The 16,422-nt window shown below is 35.7% G+C and overlaps 1 protein-coding gene across 4 annotated transcripts in view; it reads right to left on the reverse strand.

Annotated features, from left to right (window-relative positions):
• The window catches only part of BBS9 (Bardet-Biedl syndrome 9), a 286,617-nt gene that overhangs the window by 128,622 nt on the left and 141,573 nt on the right, over window positions 1–16,422 (reverse strand). For 3 of the 4 annotated variants that reach the window (XM_017734464.1, XM_017734463.1, XM_017734466.1), the window contains one exon: window positions 13,250–13,472. In XM_017734464.1, the coding sequence (XP_017589953.1) occupies window positions 13,250–13,472 (223 nt within the window). Of the gene's footprint in view, window positions 1–2,944; window positions 3,016–13,249; window positions 13,473–16,422 lie in introns of those variants that run through there. The other variant, XM_017734465.1, reaches the window with a different exon arrangement.

Here is a 16,422-nt window from a genome sequence, read left to right on the forward strand (position 1 = left end):
TGTCGTACTCTCAGAAGGACTTTTAATCACAGGAGCATAAGAAAATCCTGTCTGTAACACGTTGTATGAACCTTGCTAGATCTTAACCTCTAACTACTTCATCATAGCTGGCTGCAGTCTATTTTACATTACTCCATAGAATCTCCTCCATTGCAACACTTTCTGATAGAATGTAAACAGACCCAGGATATCTAACGTAATTTATTGCACTAACTTTAATCTCCCATGTAACTTCTGTCATATTGTTCCCTGCTTTATTAATGACCTGATTTAAATGAGAATGCCAGTTCATAACTTCATTTAAGCATCTCTGAACAGCAACCTAATACCCCTAATGACTACTCTGGTTACAAGAAACCTGCTCCATTTTAGAGAAAATAAAACCCAACTAATTCATATCTATTTAAATAGATTTTAAGATTGGAAAGTCTGATCATTCAGCAAGGCTTTACCCCGAAATATCCTTCACAAATTCCTATATGTAATTCAAGCATCCATTTATTTCTAAGCTACTTTCAAGAATGTCACCAGCAATTATTTTTACTTAAAAACCCCTCAGTTTTGACTGAAAAGTTTATTTGAAAAAAGTGCTAGAAGAAACACATGCTTATCAGTATTCTGATATAGTTTTAAGATAAACACAAAAGATTTCTCAGTGCAGCTATAAAATTTAATAAAGTTCAGTACCACATAACTTACATTAAAAAGGTTGTTCATAATATTTATTACCTCCAGTTGCACTATTTCTGTTCACCCATCCATTTGAATTGAGGCATCCTTCATCATCCGTATACATCAGACCTTCTCTTTGATCTCTAATGGTAAATTTAAAGGCTGAGTAAATGTCCTTTGAAACACAGAGTGTGGCACAGCTGTTTATTGTTACATAGAAGACAGCAAGTCATTAAAATTGAAACTCAATTAAAACAGTGGAACATCCCCCTAATCATTTCCCAACTTTGAAGTAATACCCTTTTTGGTGATATCTCTAATTTACAGTTAACTAGTTTTCTTAAAGAGGAATAAGTCAAGCTTTGGTTAGGGTCAGAATTAATAAAGTACATCTTTCATCAAAAGACAGCGAGCTCCTGGCACTGCACCCTGCTGTGGTATTTGCACTTATAACAGGCAGCAAACACCCACCAGATATGCAGCCTACCATGATAATCACATGAAACTCATCAAGCCTGAGGTTTTTACCAGTTTGCTGAAGGTTTTTACAATCCTAAAAAAAGTGCTTCAGCATTATGTAGCTAACTACACATTACTTTTTTATTAGTTCTTTAGCAATATTCTAATTAGTAGAGGGTGAGCTAAATTTTTGCCTCAAAGTGCAACTGAATCAAAACAAAACCTTAAGGATTCGAGTTCATGTGATTTTTTGGTTTTGCATGCCCTCTTATAACCAGTCTTTCTGTTTCAGCCAGGACACAATTAGGAAGAAAAGAATGATTTTTTTAAAAAAATTTAAATCTGCCAGAGTCATGAAGCACCTCATATGTTTGATTTGATTACATTTTCCAGCTCAAAGTTTTAGGGATGGGTGAGTCCAAATAAGCACAGGGGCAAGGGAAACTTGTATTTATGGACCTTCGCTTACCATGTGAACATTAGCGGAACCATTGATACCAGGCTCATGAGTAGACTTACAGCTGACTGCTCACAAAAACATCAACAGTCATAAACATGCTCTCATTCTTTAAAAATTCAGAAAAAAAAATCTGCAAGCTCAATACTGATGATACACAGCTTTGAACAATGTCAGGCATTCAAATTCAGGAAGAAATTGCCCTTTTTCTCCCTAAGAAAAATCTGTAAAACCATTGGGGTGCAATTCACAATGTAGCTACTGAGGAACATTACTGCAGCCTGATTGGCATCCAATATGTGCTAGAGGTGATCACTCAAAAAGACAAAAAACTCGAAGTGACATTGAGAGAGATTCTATACCTCACTAACTGTCATCCACAACCCAAGATGCTACCTTAAAATGCCACTATTCTAATCTTAGGCTGATATGCAAGGGTATGAGCGATGCTTGCCGAGGCACTGGCTGTGTCCCACAGTCTCTAAAACCCGGCATGTCCAACCATATCTACCTCCAAGTCTGGGATCCAACCACCCAGAGGCAGTGAAAACTGCCCTACATCGCCAGATGGATCTGGCTGCGTAATATGTTCCCTGAAGTTCAAGAGCTCTCTCTCAAATTAGTGCAGTTAACCTCAGGGAATAATTCTTTAATTGAAGTGTAGTTTTCCACTGCAGAAAAGAAAAAGAAAAAAAAAGCCAAAACCAAAGAACCAAAACAAAAAGAGAAATCATTTATTAGTACAGACATCCCCGACTCTCTGAAACTCATAACTCAAGAAAATCTTAGCTAAAGCTATAATAAAACTGCAGTTCAAAGCTTTGTTATCATGTAGTTATGCATTTTAAAAACAATCTTCTAGTACAGAGTTTGTCATGCTTAGACTAAGACCCAACAATTTCAGCTTCAAATGTTAAAGCCACTCTTTTACCTAAAGTTATAAGACCTTTAAAACTACTTTTTTCTGTTTCAAAAAAGCACTGGGAACTTTCCTGTATGCAACTCAAAACCAGCTGTACTTTGCAAGTAAAAACTTTCCAAGTGCCTGGCTCTCTGCAGATTTTTGGCAAATCTGTTTGAAAAATTGAAAAGTGGGAGCCTGAGCCAAAGCTTACTGAAGTCTATGGAAAAACTCCCACAGATTTCATCAGGATTTGGATTAGGCTCTGAAAAAGTCTGAAGTAATTGAAAAATCAGTTCTGCATGTAAAAAATATGAAATTTTCACTAGGTTTAGATTTATTGGACTCCTTTATGGTAATGTGAAAGAGCAAATACACTGGAAATGGTGTTAGTGATGTACATATAGTTTTACACCGTTCATTCACCACAGAGTTCCACAGACTCATACATGTTACTTACCCTGCCTACACAATAGAAATTATGAAATCAGTCCCACATATACAAACACCTTCATTTTAACGTGACCTGAACATTAAGGGGAAAAAAAAAAAAAAAAAACATTAATACCTTTATTGCCCAAGTGGGTTTTTTTATTATTTTAAAATTTTTTTTAACTGAAGACCAAACAGACCTTCAAAAGCTGTAAGACAAATTCAATGATAACATACACAAAAAAAATAATTATTCAAATGACTATCTCATTCTGGGCACACTTGCTCAGTTTATAATAATGTAACACTAGCAATTTCAGCTAAGGTGCACCCAGTTTATGGCAGCATAAGAGAATAGTCAGGTTTACTCAACCTAAACATGCCAGAAAATCAAGAATAGAACCAAATGCAAAATAAGTGCTTGTGGTACCTAAAATAACGGCCACAACATCTCCTGACATGTGAACAGTTGCATCTCTGCTGACTGAAGGATGCTACTTCCAGTCAGAAGAAACTGAGTAAGTCATTATACTTGACATATCCTGCTTCATCCCTCTGTACTATCTCTCACTTGCTAACTTTTTGTCGATGGATAATTTGCCATGGTTGCACTTATAAAAAGTAGACAGTCCCGGTAATTTTTTGGTGGTCTTGTCCAGATAGGGACTGGAAAGGAAAAGTAATGTCATCCAAACTGCAGCGCTAATTATGGCCTTCAAATGCCTACAGCTCATGCACAAATACCAGTGCGCTTCATCATATAAGCTGTTCTCATAGGCTGTTCTTCAAATATCACAGCATAGGAAAGCTTAGAGGAACCAAAAAATCTGGTAAGTGGAAATCCAAAGACTGACTAGACGTACAAGACTAGGTCTACATTAATATCATACCTGAAATAAAATTATTGTGCTACATTATTAAAGTTTGGCTTTATTTTTTAAAAAATGACATAATTTTTGCAGCCTCTTAAAATAACTATCCAGGTTTTAGCTTTGCTTTTTTTTACCTGCTACTATTGAATCTTCCGAAATGGAAGGTCAGAGACTGTACACTTTCTCCATTAGCAATACTTTTTCTATAGTTTTGAACAATTACCTTATTAACATGGATTTTAGAAGTTTATTTTTGCTTGTGGTCTCTAAAGGTTTCAAACAACACAGAAAATAAAGTCCAGTGACAAGCAAGGTCATTAGGGGAAATTTTTTCAACTGACAATTATGTTCACCAAAAGCTTACCTCAACATTATGAATCATTTGTGACCACTTATACCTAAGTAGGACATATTAAAATTTAATGGATTTCAACGCAAAGAGCCAGCAATGGAATCGTGCACACCAAGGCACTAATGTGTTGATCCGAACTGTACTTAGTTGAGGCAAGTTGGAATTGCAATGCTGCCAACTCAATTTCATAGTACCACAAATGAATGAATCCCATATCTCAAGAGGGATTTCTTTTTTATTCATTATGCATGACATTTTCCTCTTTAAATTATTCATTTTTTTAAAAATGTTATTGCTTTAGCCTTCTTAACCTTTGTACTCCTTCCCCCTGTGGTTTTTGCCAGCTGTAATATCAATCGAGGAGGGGAGATGTTCTAAACAACATAATAAAAACCTTTTCACAACCCTACACAAAAATGTGTCCTGTTACTCTTCCATCTTATTTTGCCCCTTTTCACAACAGTGGAACTTGAAATGCCCTGAAAAAAAAAAGCATATATTTTCTATCAGTGCCTTCATTCCAATTAAAAAAAAAATTCCAGTGCTTTACTACTATTTATATAATCCCTGAAAATTAACCACTTGGAGAGCTATCATTTGAGTCCTGCAGGGTGATGAAAGTTGACTAAGTGAATTAAAATTAAAGACCACCTTAGACATTGTTCACTGCTTTCTTCCCATGTCTGATATTCAGATTTCCACTTTTCAGTGTGCTTGCCTGAACTGAGCCAAATGATGTAAGAACAGGCTGCAATGTGTTAGGCTCACCACAATCTATTAATCTGTAATCTGTGTTTTATCAGTAAAACACCTAAATTGAAGCGTACGTAGGAGCTACAACACCAGACTGCACAGCATATTTGAACTCTGTTTATACACAGGTATTACACTATTACCTTGGGAACGACACTTATTTTCTGCATAGTTCAATTTTCCTTTCCACATAATAAATGACCAAAATTACTAAAACAATAGAAATAAAAGTTTTAAAGAGCTAAGGAAGTTACAATGGAAAGAAATTACAGAGAGTAATGATCCACATCAGAGAGCCAAACAATCAAGTTTCTGGCTCCGCTAAATTGTTCTTAAGCTTTTCTTAAGCAACCACAAAAACTTGTTGCTGTAAGCTCTCCCAAAATTCTCCCTAATGACTTGCTACTCCCCTTCCTTTTCACTAAATCAGCTTTATGGGGCAAGGGACATATTTTAGTCTCAAAAATAAAACCCAAACAATTAGTTTAAAATGTTTGATATATTACTATTCACTCATTTCTAGGCTTTTATATTAAGATAGAACTGTTCATCGTGAACAGCTGATAATTTTCTGAAAAAATATTTTAAACATGAAGAAATAGAAGTCAAATTAAAGCTGCAGCACTGTATCAAGTTCCATTATATACTATATCATGTCTCATTGTTAGCTGACCCAACACAGTTTAACAGGAGTGCATGACAATGCTAAAGGCTGTAAGAGTCAGAGCAACTTCTTTGCTCTTATCATTCTCATGTGATTATCATTGCAATTAGATGGAGAGAAGGCAGCTAGCTATGTTTAAACTGGCACAACAGCTCAGCCATGCAGAGCTGCACAAATTGGACACAGAAGTACACAATGATCGCAGTGTTTATGGATTTAGTATCTGTTACACCTTTGGCAAGCCTTGTTAAAATCTCCTTGCCTGACAGACCCAGACTGGTACCACCAGGACTTTCCCTGCGGTTACTGCTTTGGGAGACCCAACTGACAGCTGATCAGAAAAGGTCTTCCTACCCTTTTGTTGCTACCTCTCTCTGTCAGAGTCATTTACTCCCTTGGGTGGCTAGTGCTGGGGTTACTTGCTCCAACTATCACAGGGAAGGGACTGGGCATGGAGTTGCATGGACATCAAAGGGCACAGGATGGACAAGGAAACCGGTGAAGCCCAATGTAGGGAGGAGATATACAGAAAATAATTGAGGAAAACCAAAGGGGAAAAAAAAATTAATCAGAGCCATACTGGTAGCCTTACTAGAAGGAAGAACTAAAAGGAGAAGATAGAAAGTACACATTTTACCAAATGTTTGTTTGCCTTAAGGCAGTGTGCAAAATACGGGAGTTTCAAAAAGACTTATACAGTGATGATGGATCAGTTTGGGTTTCAATGCAAGTAGTACACAAGTTCCTAACCTGCAAACATACATTAACTTTCAAAACAGGTAAATGCAAGTTTTGAGCACTTAAGAAAATGAAGAATAATGAATGCAATACTTCAGTGACACATAGCTATACTCCATATACATACATTAAATAAATTTAGCCAGAAAATGTAAGAAAAATCTTACTGTCTTTCTGTTTAAATAAGGAGTTCAGTTTTATATTATCCATGAAAACAATACTTTTTCGCTGTTCGTAAACAACTCACTTCCCTGGGAAATCCATAAAGTTATTTAATTGATCAATCTGTATGATTTTAAGGAAACTAGAAAAGATGAGTTAGAGTTTGCCTCACAATAGTTAAAGTCACTTAATGTCAGTTTCATATTTAAGGGCCTGTGCTAAGAATTCCCTAGGAATGAATTGACACAGTGTTTTGGGCAGTAAAAGCCTCCAGGTACATCTAAGAAAGAAGTCCTTAGCAAACTGATTTTCAAAGAGAAAAATGCACTATTATTAAGGCTTAGATTTCCTGAGTTCACAGATATATACCAATGTCCTTTAGACACTTTTGTAAATGCTACTTGAATGGAAGCAGGTAGGGAATAGCGAAAACAGGTGAGGAGCCCTATAATAAAGACGGGTAAAATGCTGAATCTAATTTGGTCAATGACCACCAGTTTCATCAGTCAGTGCTGAACAGTGCTCAGGTCTACAAAATCCTTTCAAGTACTTTCAGCAGGCTTTGTGAATACTCTTCCTTACCTAGATTTAATAAGCTGTCCTAAAAAGCTTTATGAATACCCAATATATTGAAACTAAAATAGGAAAAAGAAATTTGAAAGCATTATTTTGAGGGTCTCTAAGGGAAAAAAAAAGTAGTTCAGTATTTTATTGCTATAGAAAGCATATGGAAAGCATCTTAAATGAGAATCGCACTTCATAATGGACCACAGTCTTCTGCAGAAATAAACACTGGACTTGTGTCACATCTATGAGAAAAACCCCATATTTTTATACACTTCTTTGCACCACCATGGAAGGCTACACAAAACTGACAACATATCGTGATCTCAAGCTCACAATACTTTACAGGAAAATATCTCAAACCATGCTCTGTCAGCCTCACATGATTTTTATAAATATCTGCCAGTGGTTCAAAAGCACTGTTTTGGCCTCAGGGCCAACTTCTGTATCTGTGCCTTTTTCAGGCTACTTGAAATTCAAACTACATGATTCTAACTTCTCCAGGGAAAAAAAGTTACTGTAATTGCTACCAAGATAACATTACAAACACAGACTGGAACCTCTGTGAGTACAAACAGAAGCCACTACATTTTTCAAGATATTCTGCATTTAAATCTATTAAAGTTGGAGAATACCTGACTTACACTGCATGTTCCCTTCCCCTAATGACTAATGAAGAATTCATAATTAAGTGCCTAAGAGAGGAATTTGCAACTACAAAAATCCTATATCTTCACATCAAACTAACTAATACTAGTCTTTCTTTAGGTACACTCAGCACACTAAGAACTTGCAGCAATATTTATGTCTATTTCTTATATATAAATTAATATTGTTCTTCCAGGATCTCAAATCCACATGTTTTTCCTATTAGTACTAACATTCTCCCCAAGTTTAATAGCATGTAAACAGAGAGTTCCTTAAGGAATATGACACATTCTGTTGCATCCCAGCTTTCCAGTGAAGAAAACAGCTTTCAAATGGGCAGTATTCACTCACAAATACCACAACAGGATTTTGAAAACAGGTTTTTATAAGCTTAAGCAAAGAAAAGAAACCCTAGAAAAACTTCTGCCTTCTAAAGCATGAATATAGATTCTGGGTACGTATATATACTAAATGTGCTAAAGAACATTGCCTTTAAAGTTTGCATTTATCCATTCATAATCTAAATTACAGAAACATGACTATACAAAGTACAATTATAATCAACTTGATAAATTAAGAAACTATGAAAACAAAGTATCTACTCAAGTAAACACTACCATGCTGATTCTGTAAAAATACAGAATGGGAAACATCTGGTTAGGCAACAAATTTGTAGAAAATGGTCTTGAAATTGAGATAGGGCAGAGTACAGTACGATATACTTCCTGCACAGACGAAAGGAGAAGCATTCTATTTTGGAAAACAAAGAGTAAAATTGAAAATCATCACCAAAAGACTGCGATAATTTAGTCACAGTAAGTATAAAAGAAAAGTTACTGAAGGAATGTACCAAAAATATTCCAAAGTTTTAAACAATTAAAAAACATCATTAATTGCCAGCTCCATTTTCAATATTCACAATAAAACACTGATTTGAAGGAAAAACAATGTACATCAAACATTGGGAAACCCTTCCAACAAGGACACTAAGCTACTATAAAAGTTATCAAGACATACTGTTCAAGGTGTTTGAGAGTCCAGATAAACTTTGTTACTGATATCCTGGATCTGTTAACCCCATTGCAACACAACGGCTGGCAGATGGGCAGTCGTCTTGCCTCCTAGCTCCAACTTTATATAAATTTCAAATATTACACTTAGACAAAACTATTTGTAAGTCCTATTTCCTGGATGCAAAATACTCATCCTTTTCCTTGTAATTTCAGTTCTAAAGATTCAGCCATCTGGGAAGATGACAGTCTTTGGCATTCCACAGATTTCAGTGATGGAGCTCAGTAATTGACTTTCTGGTTAAATAATATTTTCTCTACTGCTCCAGTTATATTCAACTACATAAGTAAATCATGCTAAAGCACAGTATAATGATCTCCTAATGAAGCCAAGAGATAAAAAATACTGAAGTTGAGTTGAGAAAACAAGGCAGAAGAAAAATGATGGTCTAAAGAAAAATAAAGTCCTTATTTAAATTTAAAAATCCTTGCTTGAACAAAGGCTTGAACTGATACAGGCGCTATTTGCACATCACATCAGGAACTATTATAGGAAAAGCAGGATCACACTCTAGTCGAAGAGAACTGAGCTTCCCAAAATATGGGTGAAGCGATATTGTAAACAGAGCTCCAATCAGACTGACATCTAAACAAGTCTTCAAAAAACCACAGTTAATACTCATCAAGGTTTTAAAAGCAATCCTGAAAAAGACACAGATATTATAAGAGGCCATTAAAAGCTACAGAATTAACTCACTGCAGGTCATCAGGATTTATGCTATAAATTCTCATTCCCATTTAACTCAATACATGACAATGTGGGTGGCCCACAGCACCTTTCCAAGCACTTCCCTGGCACTGACCCACACTTTGGGTTGGCACCACTCCCTTAACCCCTCATCATTCCTCTCATCCAGCCATTTATGCATTGCCAAAGGCAACACAGTACATGATATAGCTTGATGTGGTTTACAGTTATAATCATATTTAGCCAATGATACTGATTCAATTTTAATCACCCATATAAGAACATCTTACATACTGGAAAACTACCATGACCCCCCTTAAATTTCTCTTTATTTTTCCCTCAGAAGAAACAAAACTGAACTCTATTCAGTTTGTCTAGGTTTTCCTTAAATTGTGCTCCCCTGTGAATCCTGCTCACGAAGAATAGAAAGAAAGAATCATATCTCCTCATTAGAATTCATATGACTACAACCCAGAGTTGGAATTCACCTTTAGTGGGAACATATTGCTGTCTTTTATTCAGTTGCTGGTCCAATATAACACCCATGAGCCTATCCTATGGAAACAGTGCTTACAGAATTATTTCTCAAATTTTAGTTTGTCGGATTCTTACTTGCTAGAGTCATTGGCTCTTGTCTCAACTGAAAACCATCTTAGTAACTTTAGATCCTTCCTCTTATTTATCAAGATCAGCATTATTGCTCTCTCAATATGCCTGAAACTACTGCAAGCTTGTTGCAAAACCACAATTTTAACATTCGTGCCCATATTCCATCACTGAATCTATTAAAGAAAATAGTGAACAAAACCAGACCCAGGAGAGACCATGGTCTACCTCTAACATATAGTCTTGGGTTAACTACAAATACTGACAACTACTTTTGAAGGCATCTTTCAAATAGTTGCACACTTCTAATATAAAGAATATAAGATAATCATCAGCTTTTCAATGTGGCTTCAGGCAATTTCTCTAGATTTCAGGGTACACCATCATGAACATATTGAATATAACTCCTAGAAATTGAGCCTACTATTACAGTGCTGCAATACTAGAAGGGTCCTAGGCACTTTAAAAGAAATTTTCTAAAGTTGGTTGCTATGGAAAAAAGGGTTTTTTCATCATTAAGAAAAAGAAGTGGCTAAAGAAAAAGTGTCATTGAACAAAATCCTCAAGCTAATTCCAGTTACCCTAGTGAACAATTATGTGACCATCTTTCGCTTGGCTTGGAGTTTAAACATCCTGAAGAACTTTCCCCTACATTAACATCCAGTATTTAACCATAAATCCTCAGATACAAATATAATTCTCAGTCTCCCTCTCCACATATAGCTCTACCTCATTCTCCTCTACCTATTCCAGTTCTCTCCTTTAAGGGCTGGCAAAAGGAGTTCCTGTGTTTTCTCGGGATTATCAAAGAGCTCTTGACTCAACAGCATAGAGTTATTTTGTATACTGGTTTCCCTTTATAAGGCATCATTCTCAATTTCTTCCAAGTGTAGACCAAACAGGTGCTTTTAGCTGGACTCAACAGTGAGTCAAATTTTTTGATTGTCCCCACTAATAACACTGTTTTCACAGTGACAAGTGGTCTTGAGCACAGGAATTCATTTCTTTTAGGTAAATCTAACCAGGCAGATGAATTCCAGGAATGTACCTAGAGCACTCCAAATGCTAATGAAGAACCAGTACATGCACAGAGCTAGTTCTGAAACAGAAATTATACAAGTCATGTTGCCAGTCTCGTCCGTCCTGCAGATCAGCCTCGTCCGTCCTGCAGATCTGCTTCTAACAGACCACATTACTTGCCAAGGTAGAGATGGCCAGAGAAAACATGAACAGGTGACAAGACAAACATGTTTAAAAAGTGTCAGTAAAACCTTTATTCTCAAAAAGAAGTTCCAAGTTTTCTCCAGTCCATTCAAAGACAAACACACACAGTTTCAAAATACACAGCACATCTTGTTGGAGAGTAACTACTTAAATACTAAGCTATTCTGAGCATTTGACAGAAGTATTTCTCTCTAATGAGCTTCTCCTCTAAATTAAGATGAAATTTTTTATTGTTGACCTCTTTCAAAAATTTTATTCTTTCAACAGTTAATGAGTAAATGCAAAGTCTATGAAGAGCAATATTTCTTCTAATTTTTTTTACAATATTTACAAATTTTACTCTTTTCCTAACAGAATTATAATCTAATTGCATAGTTCCCTGAATTCAATAACACTAGTCAACTGAATAGGAAGAAGTGAAGTTCCTTATTAAATCAATTCACCTTATTAGCTTAGGTGGAAAAAATTGAACTGCAGCTATGTATACCTTTCCAAAATTCTTAGAAGAAAAAACAATGGTTATATAATCAAAGTTCAATGAAAGAAATGCCCTTCACACATATTTTAGTCCTGCAAAGAAATACTAACAGAAATTTGTAGAGCCAATATGACACTTATTCTGCCTCACTTCCTTGCTTCACACGATTACAAGTCTGGTTCCAGGTATGGCAACAGTGTAACACTAAAGTAAAACCATATATGTATGTAGAATTTCTACCATTGCACGGTTTGAAGCTGTTTTACCAGATCCTTTATATATAGTAGCACATGCAAAGGAAGGCTGCACATAAGGACTTTTGAGCTGCTGAAACACTGCACACACCATCCATGTTATATTAAACAGGAACTTAATTATTCTTTATAATGTAAGAAAGCAAAATACTGATAATCAAGATACTGCCCTAACACAACTCCAATCTTTATCAAAAACCATATCCATGAAGCCAACATAATAAACTTCCAGCTTTAAGAATGATGAAAATATAAAATACAAACTTTTCCTTACAGATGTGAAGACTGCTGCAGGAGAAGGAAGGCATTGAGGTCCAAGACCATAGTGATACTATGGTTTAGGAGAGTATGAAGTTGAATGAACAGCCAATCCAAATTCAGAGCAGAAAGCTGGGAAAAAAATACCTGTTTCCAAGTCACCAGGAGTATCTGATGTTTACAAAGAGACTATCTATCTATCTACCTGTCTATCTATCTCACTGGAGGAAAACACAGGGAGAAAATGTTTTGCAACAGTACAAAGATGGTAAAATTCAGGCTCCACAGAAAAAGTGTGATGTTGCTCCTACTATTACTAAAAAGTAGCAATATAGAAAAGGACATGAATAAAATTTCCTTTTAAAACAGTAATTCCATGACATTCATGTAAATCATTGTGCACTGCGAAATCTTGGCCACATTCTTTTTCTATATGGGAAATATTACTCAACACATACTTAAATTAGTTTTATCTTCAATTTTGTGCTTTCTGTGAGGTATCACCCAGCCAACTAGTACCTTCTAAAGTTGCAGATTTTTTTTATTTAGTGTTATCACTACCTCATGATTTATCATATGCATAGGCCATAAAGCCACTACTATAAATATATTAATTTCTTTACCAAGAAAGCATGAATTTTCACTCTTCCTTTTTTCCATCACATTAGACACATACACATGTACACATCCAATTGAAATGTGCAAAGAAATAAGTGATAAGAATTTCAGAGGTTAACAATGACCTTCTGGGTTTCATTTGCTGCATTACTGTGCATACTGTGTAAGAGCAACAGCAAGTGTTGAATAAAATGAGAAAAATCCCTCAGACTTAAAATTATCTTATTACCTAAGTCATTCTACTTGTCAGCAACACAACCAGTGTTTGGTTTCCACAATCAATGAAAAACAAACTGCCAAGAAAATAGAATGTTCAAAATTTTTTGTTTTAATATGCAAATAAACATTTTGGATTTTGAACATGCACTTCATGTCTTACCTGGCATGACAGCAGTTTGCTGAGTGACTGAATCTGTACTTAATGAAAGGCGACCGCCTTTGGCCAATCTATCACAGAAGAGGGTGATGTTCTTCTTCAGTCTGCTGGTATCTTTGGGCATGGACAACTGGCTGCTGAGAGTCAGGGCCTGCTCCTTGGAGCTCTTTGACAAACAAGTTCTTAACAAGTAAGAAACTGCAGCATCCACAGTTTCTTCCCAACCCTGCATTAGAGAAAAGGAAATTAAAAATTAGGTGAACTGTAATATGATATAGCATATTACAAATAAGGTAACAAATCATGGACTGAGAATTTTTAAATTATACTGATACATAAAATATTGTTTGGGGGTTAATGAGTGTCATGAACACCCAACTTCAACTTGTACAAGCAAAAGCTGAAAAAACAAACTTGTTCCAATATTGAAGTCGACAGAGAAATCTAATTTCAATAATAGCAATGTATGGACAGTTAAATTTAACTAGAACAGTTAAATTCAGTCATTGCATTAACAACTGAAAACTAGAAATTCTTGGTTGTGACATTTAAAATTGAGAACAGAATGGAGCTATAAATAAAAGCATAATACATAGTATATAACATTATGATGATGATACATCAAGGCCAGGAAAAAAATATGTATACAATTATACATTTCTTGGAATCACAGTCTAAGATTCTCCTAACATGCCAATAGCAGAGAACATAATGACTACAACCCAAAGCTAGAGATATTCAGTACCCATTTATCAGCTCTATTAACCTTAAGTTATGAGCACAGGTGTGTCAGTGCTGTGATGAACAGAGAGTGATTTCAGCAGAGTGTCAACCATTTATGAAAGACCAGCTTAGTAATCACTTCAGTTAAAACAAACAACACTCAGTAAAAGCGAGTAAGTTTCTTTTCACTAAGCACCTTGAATAGCACATTTAAAAATTAGCTTTGAGTCTGTAATCTGTACTGTGGTTTTCAGTGACACAAACAAATCAAAGACATTCCTTTAAGGAAGAATCCTGGACAGCAGAAGTCCTACTGTTTGTGGCAAGATTTTTAGGTTAATGCATAAAATCTAACATATGACATCTATCTCATTTTTGCAATATGACATGCAGATTGATTCCACTTGATGCATCCTGTAATCTTAAATTACACTCTGTGATGAGCCTATGTGATTAATCCAGAGCATCTATAATTAATGAACCTGCGAGACAGTCACAAAGCTTTCTCATGTCTTTTCACTAGTATCTTGCAGAGCTTGGATAGAGTTAGCAACTAATATAAAGGGCTTTGTGGTCTGCTAACTTCATAACTCATAATATCGCTTAGTATTCAGCCACCTGTAAGTAAGTTCTATGCATGTGCTGCGTACATGTACAGGAAAGTATATTCAATCACTGTAGTATTAGTGTCTGCTCTCTCCATGCTGCTAATTGATTGGGACTTATTTTGGCAAAAGTCTCTATTCACTTTAGAAATCTTGACATGACAGTCCAGAATCACCCAGCTCTACCTGCCGCCAAACTAGCAGAAGCTAACACCAAGCTTGCTCTTTACGTGGCAAGTACTCAGAAAAGAAAACTCAGGTATCCAGTTGTAGTTAATACAAACCCAGAGTCTTCTTGTTTTTAAGCTCTTTCTCATGATGTGTTCTACATGATTGAAAACACTCAGCTGAACAGCAAAATCACCTACCTATGCAAATTTCCATGACTCAGTAAGTGTAACATTTGAAAGAATGATGGTGTCAACCCTGCCATAGTCCACTGAGCAAATAAGGTTTATGGATTTCTTCAGTTAAATATATAATGGCTTTTGTGAAGGACACCACTTTTAACACAGAGAATCAAAGGCCACCCTTCCTGATCTTGTGAAATTCCTAAGAACAGATCCAGGGCAGATGCTTACTAGTGGTCAAGTATACCACTGAGACCACACAGTCATATGCACTTCATCCTTGTCCAAACATACCCTATACTGAGTGTCCTGGAAATTTGATGTGTGTGTATAAAATATTTACATTTTGCAGAGGAACAGGATCACCTAGTGAGGTTTTCTTAGTCAATATCTGCCTTTCTGACTTCATAAAAACAACATTAACCTATTATCTTATCTGGATTTGCCCCCCACAAAAGCCACACATAAATTAGAAAAATCATGCCAATCGATCAATCAATCAATCAATGCTGTGGTAGCTTAACATTTTTCAAATATTCTAGAAAGAGTCCATTAGAATGCAATGCATCCACTGACCTGTGATGGTGACAGGAAATCATCCATTCTGCAGCCAATTTAAAGAGGTTAATGAGCTGGTAAATGCTGTCTATGTTCCCACATACTGGGCAATGAAACTTAATATGTACAAAGCACCAAAAACAGCCAAGCCAGCCACTCCTAATTATACTACAAATCATGAAAAATAAGACAACATAAACATAAGAATCTTGAGTTTCACTAAAAGACAAAGAAACACATGATTAACTGTTGTCAGCATACAGTAGCTGAGAAGCTGGCCAATATGTCTCTCCAAATAAGTTGTAAAAACTCAGGCAAAAGCATTTAAATAAAAGCACTGAATTACAAGCTAACAAAAGTCAGGAAATTAAAAGTGGCTAGTATTCTGTCCTTGGCTCACACAGGTATGTTTTACTTTATACCACAGCCTTAACATTTTCCAACCCTTGTTCTTGTATTTCATTTCCATGTAAAACTAGTTTCTCAGTAGACCATAAAACTATCTTCTCCAATTCAAGGTCTGTTGACCTAGTAAGTCCAGTCAAATCTAAAGCAGCCTTTATGATTAATGAAAGAGTACTTAAAAGCTACCTCTAAATGAAAAAAAACTTGATGGAAACTGTTCAGGTGATTTTGTACAACTAAGAATTAATGGCTGCAAATAGGGCTGCATTTGTCAGTAATTTTTATTGGTGCAAGGGGATAATTGAAGGAACAAGAAAAATTCTCCACATGTTAAAAAAGCTGAAAGATGTTTGAAAATAAAAGTATTTTAAAAAAGCTGAAAGATGTTTGAAAATAAAAGTATTCTCCTCTATAGCCCACACTGCAGAATGATTCTACTGCCACAGTTGTAATATTCATTAGTGGCTTTTTGTGTAGTATTCTGCATATTTGAGGACTGAAAGGCACACCTTCAGCAGTAGTGTGATGCCACTAA

The sequence above is a fragment of the Corvus brachyrhynchos genome, unplaced genomic scaffold, assembly GCF_000691975.1.
Source record: "Corvus brachyrhynchos isolate BGI_N302 unplaced genomic scaffold, ASM69197v1 scaffold94, whole genome shotgun sequence".
Lineage (NCBI taxonomy): Eukaryota > Metazoa > Chordata > Aves > Passeriformes > Corvidae > Corvus > Corvus brachyrhynchos.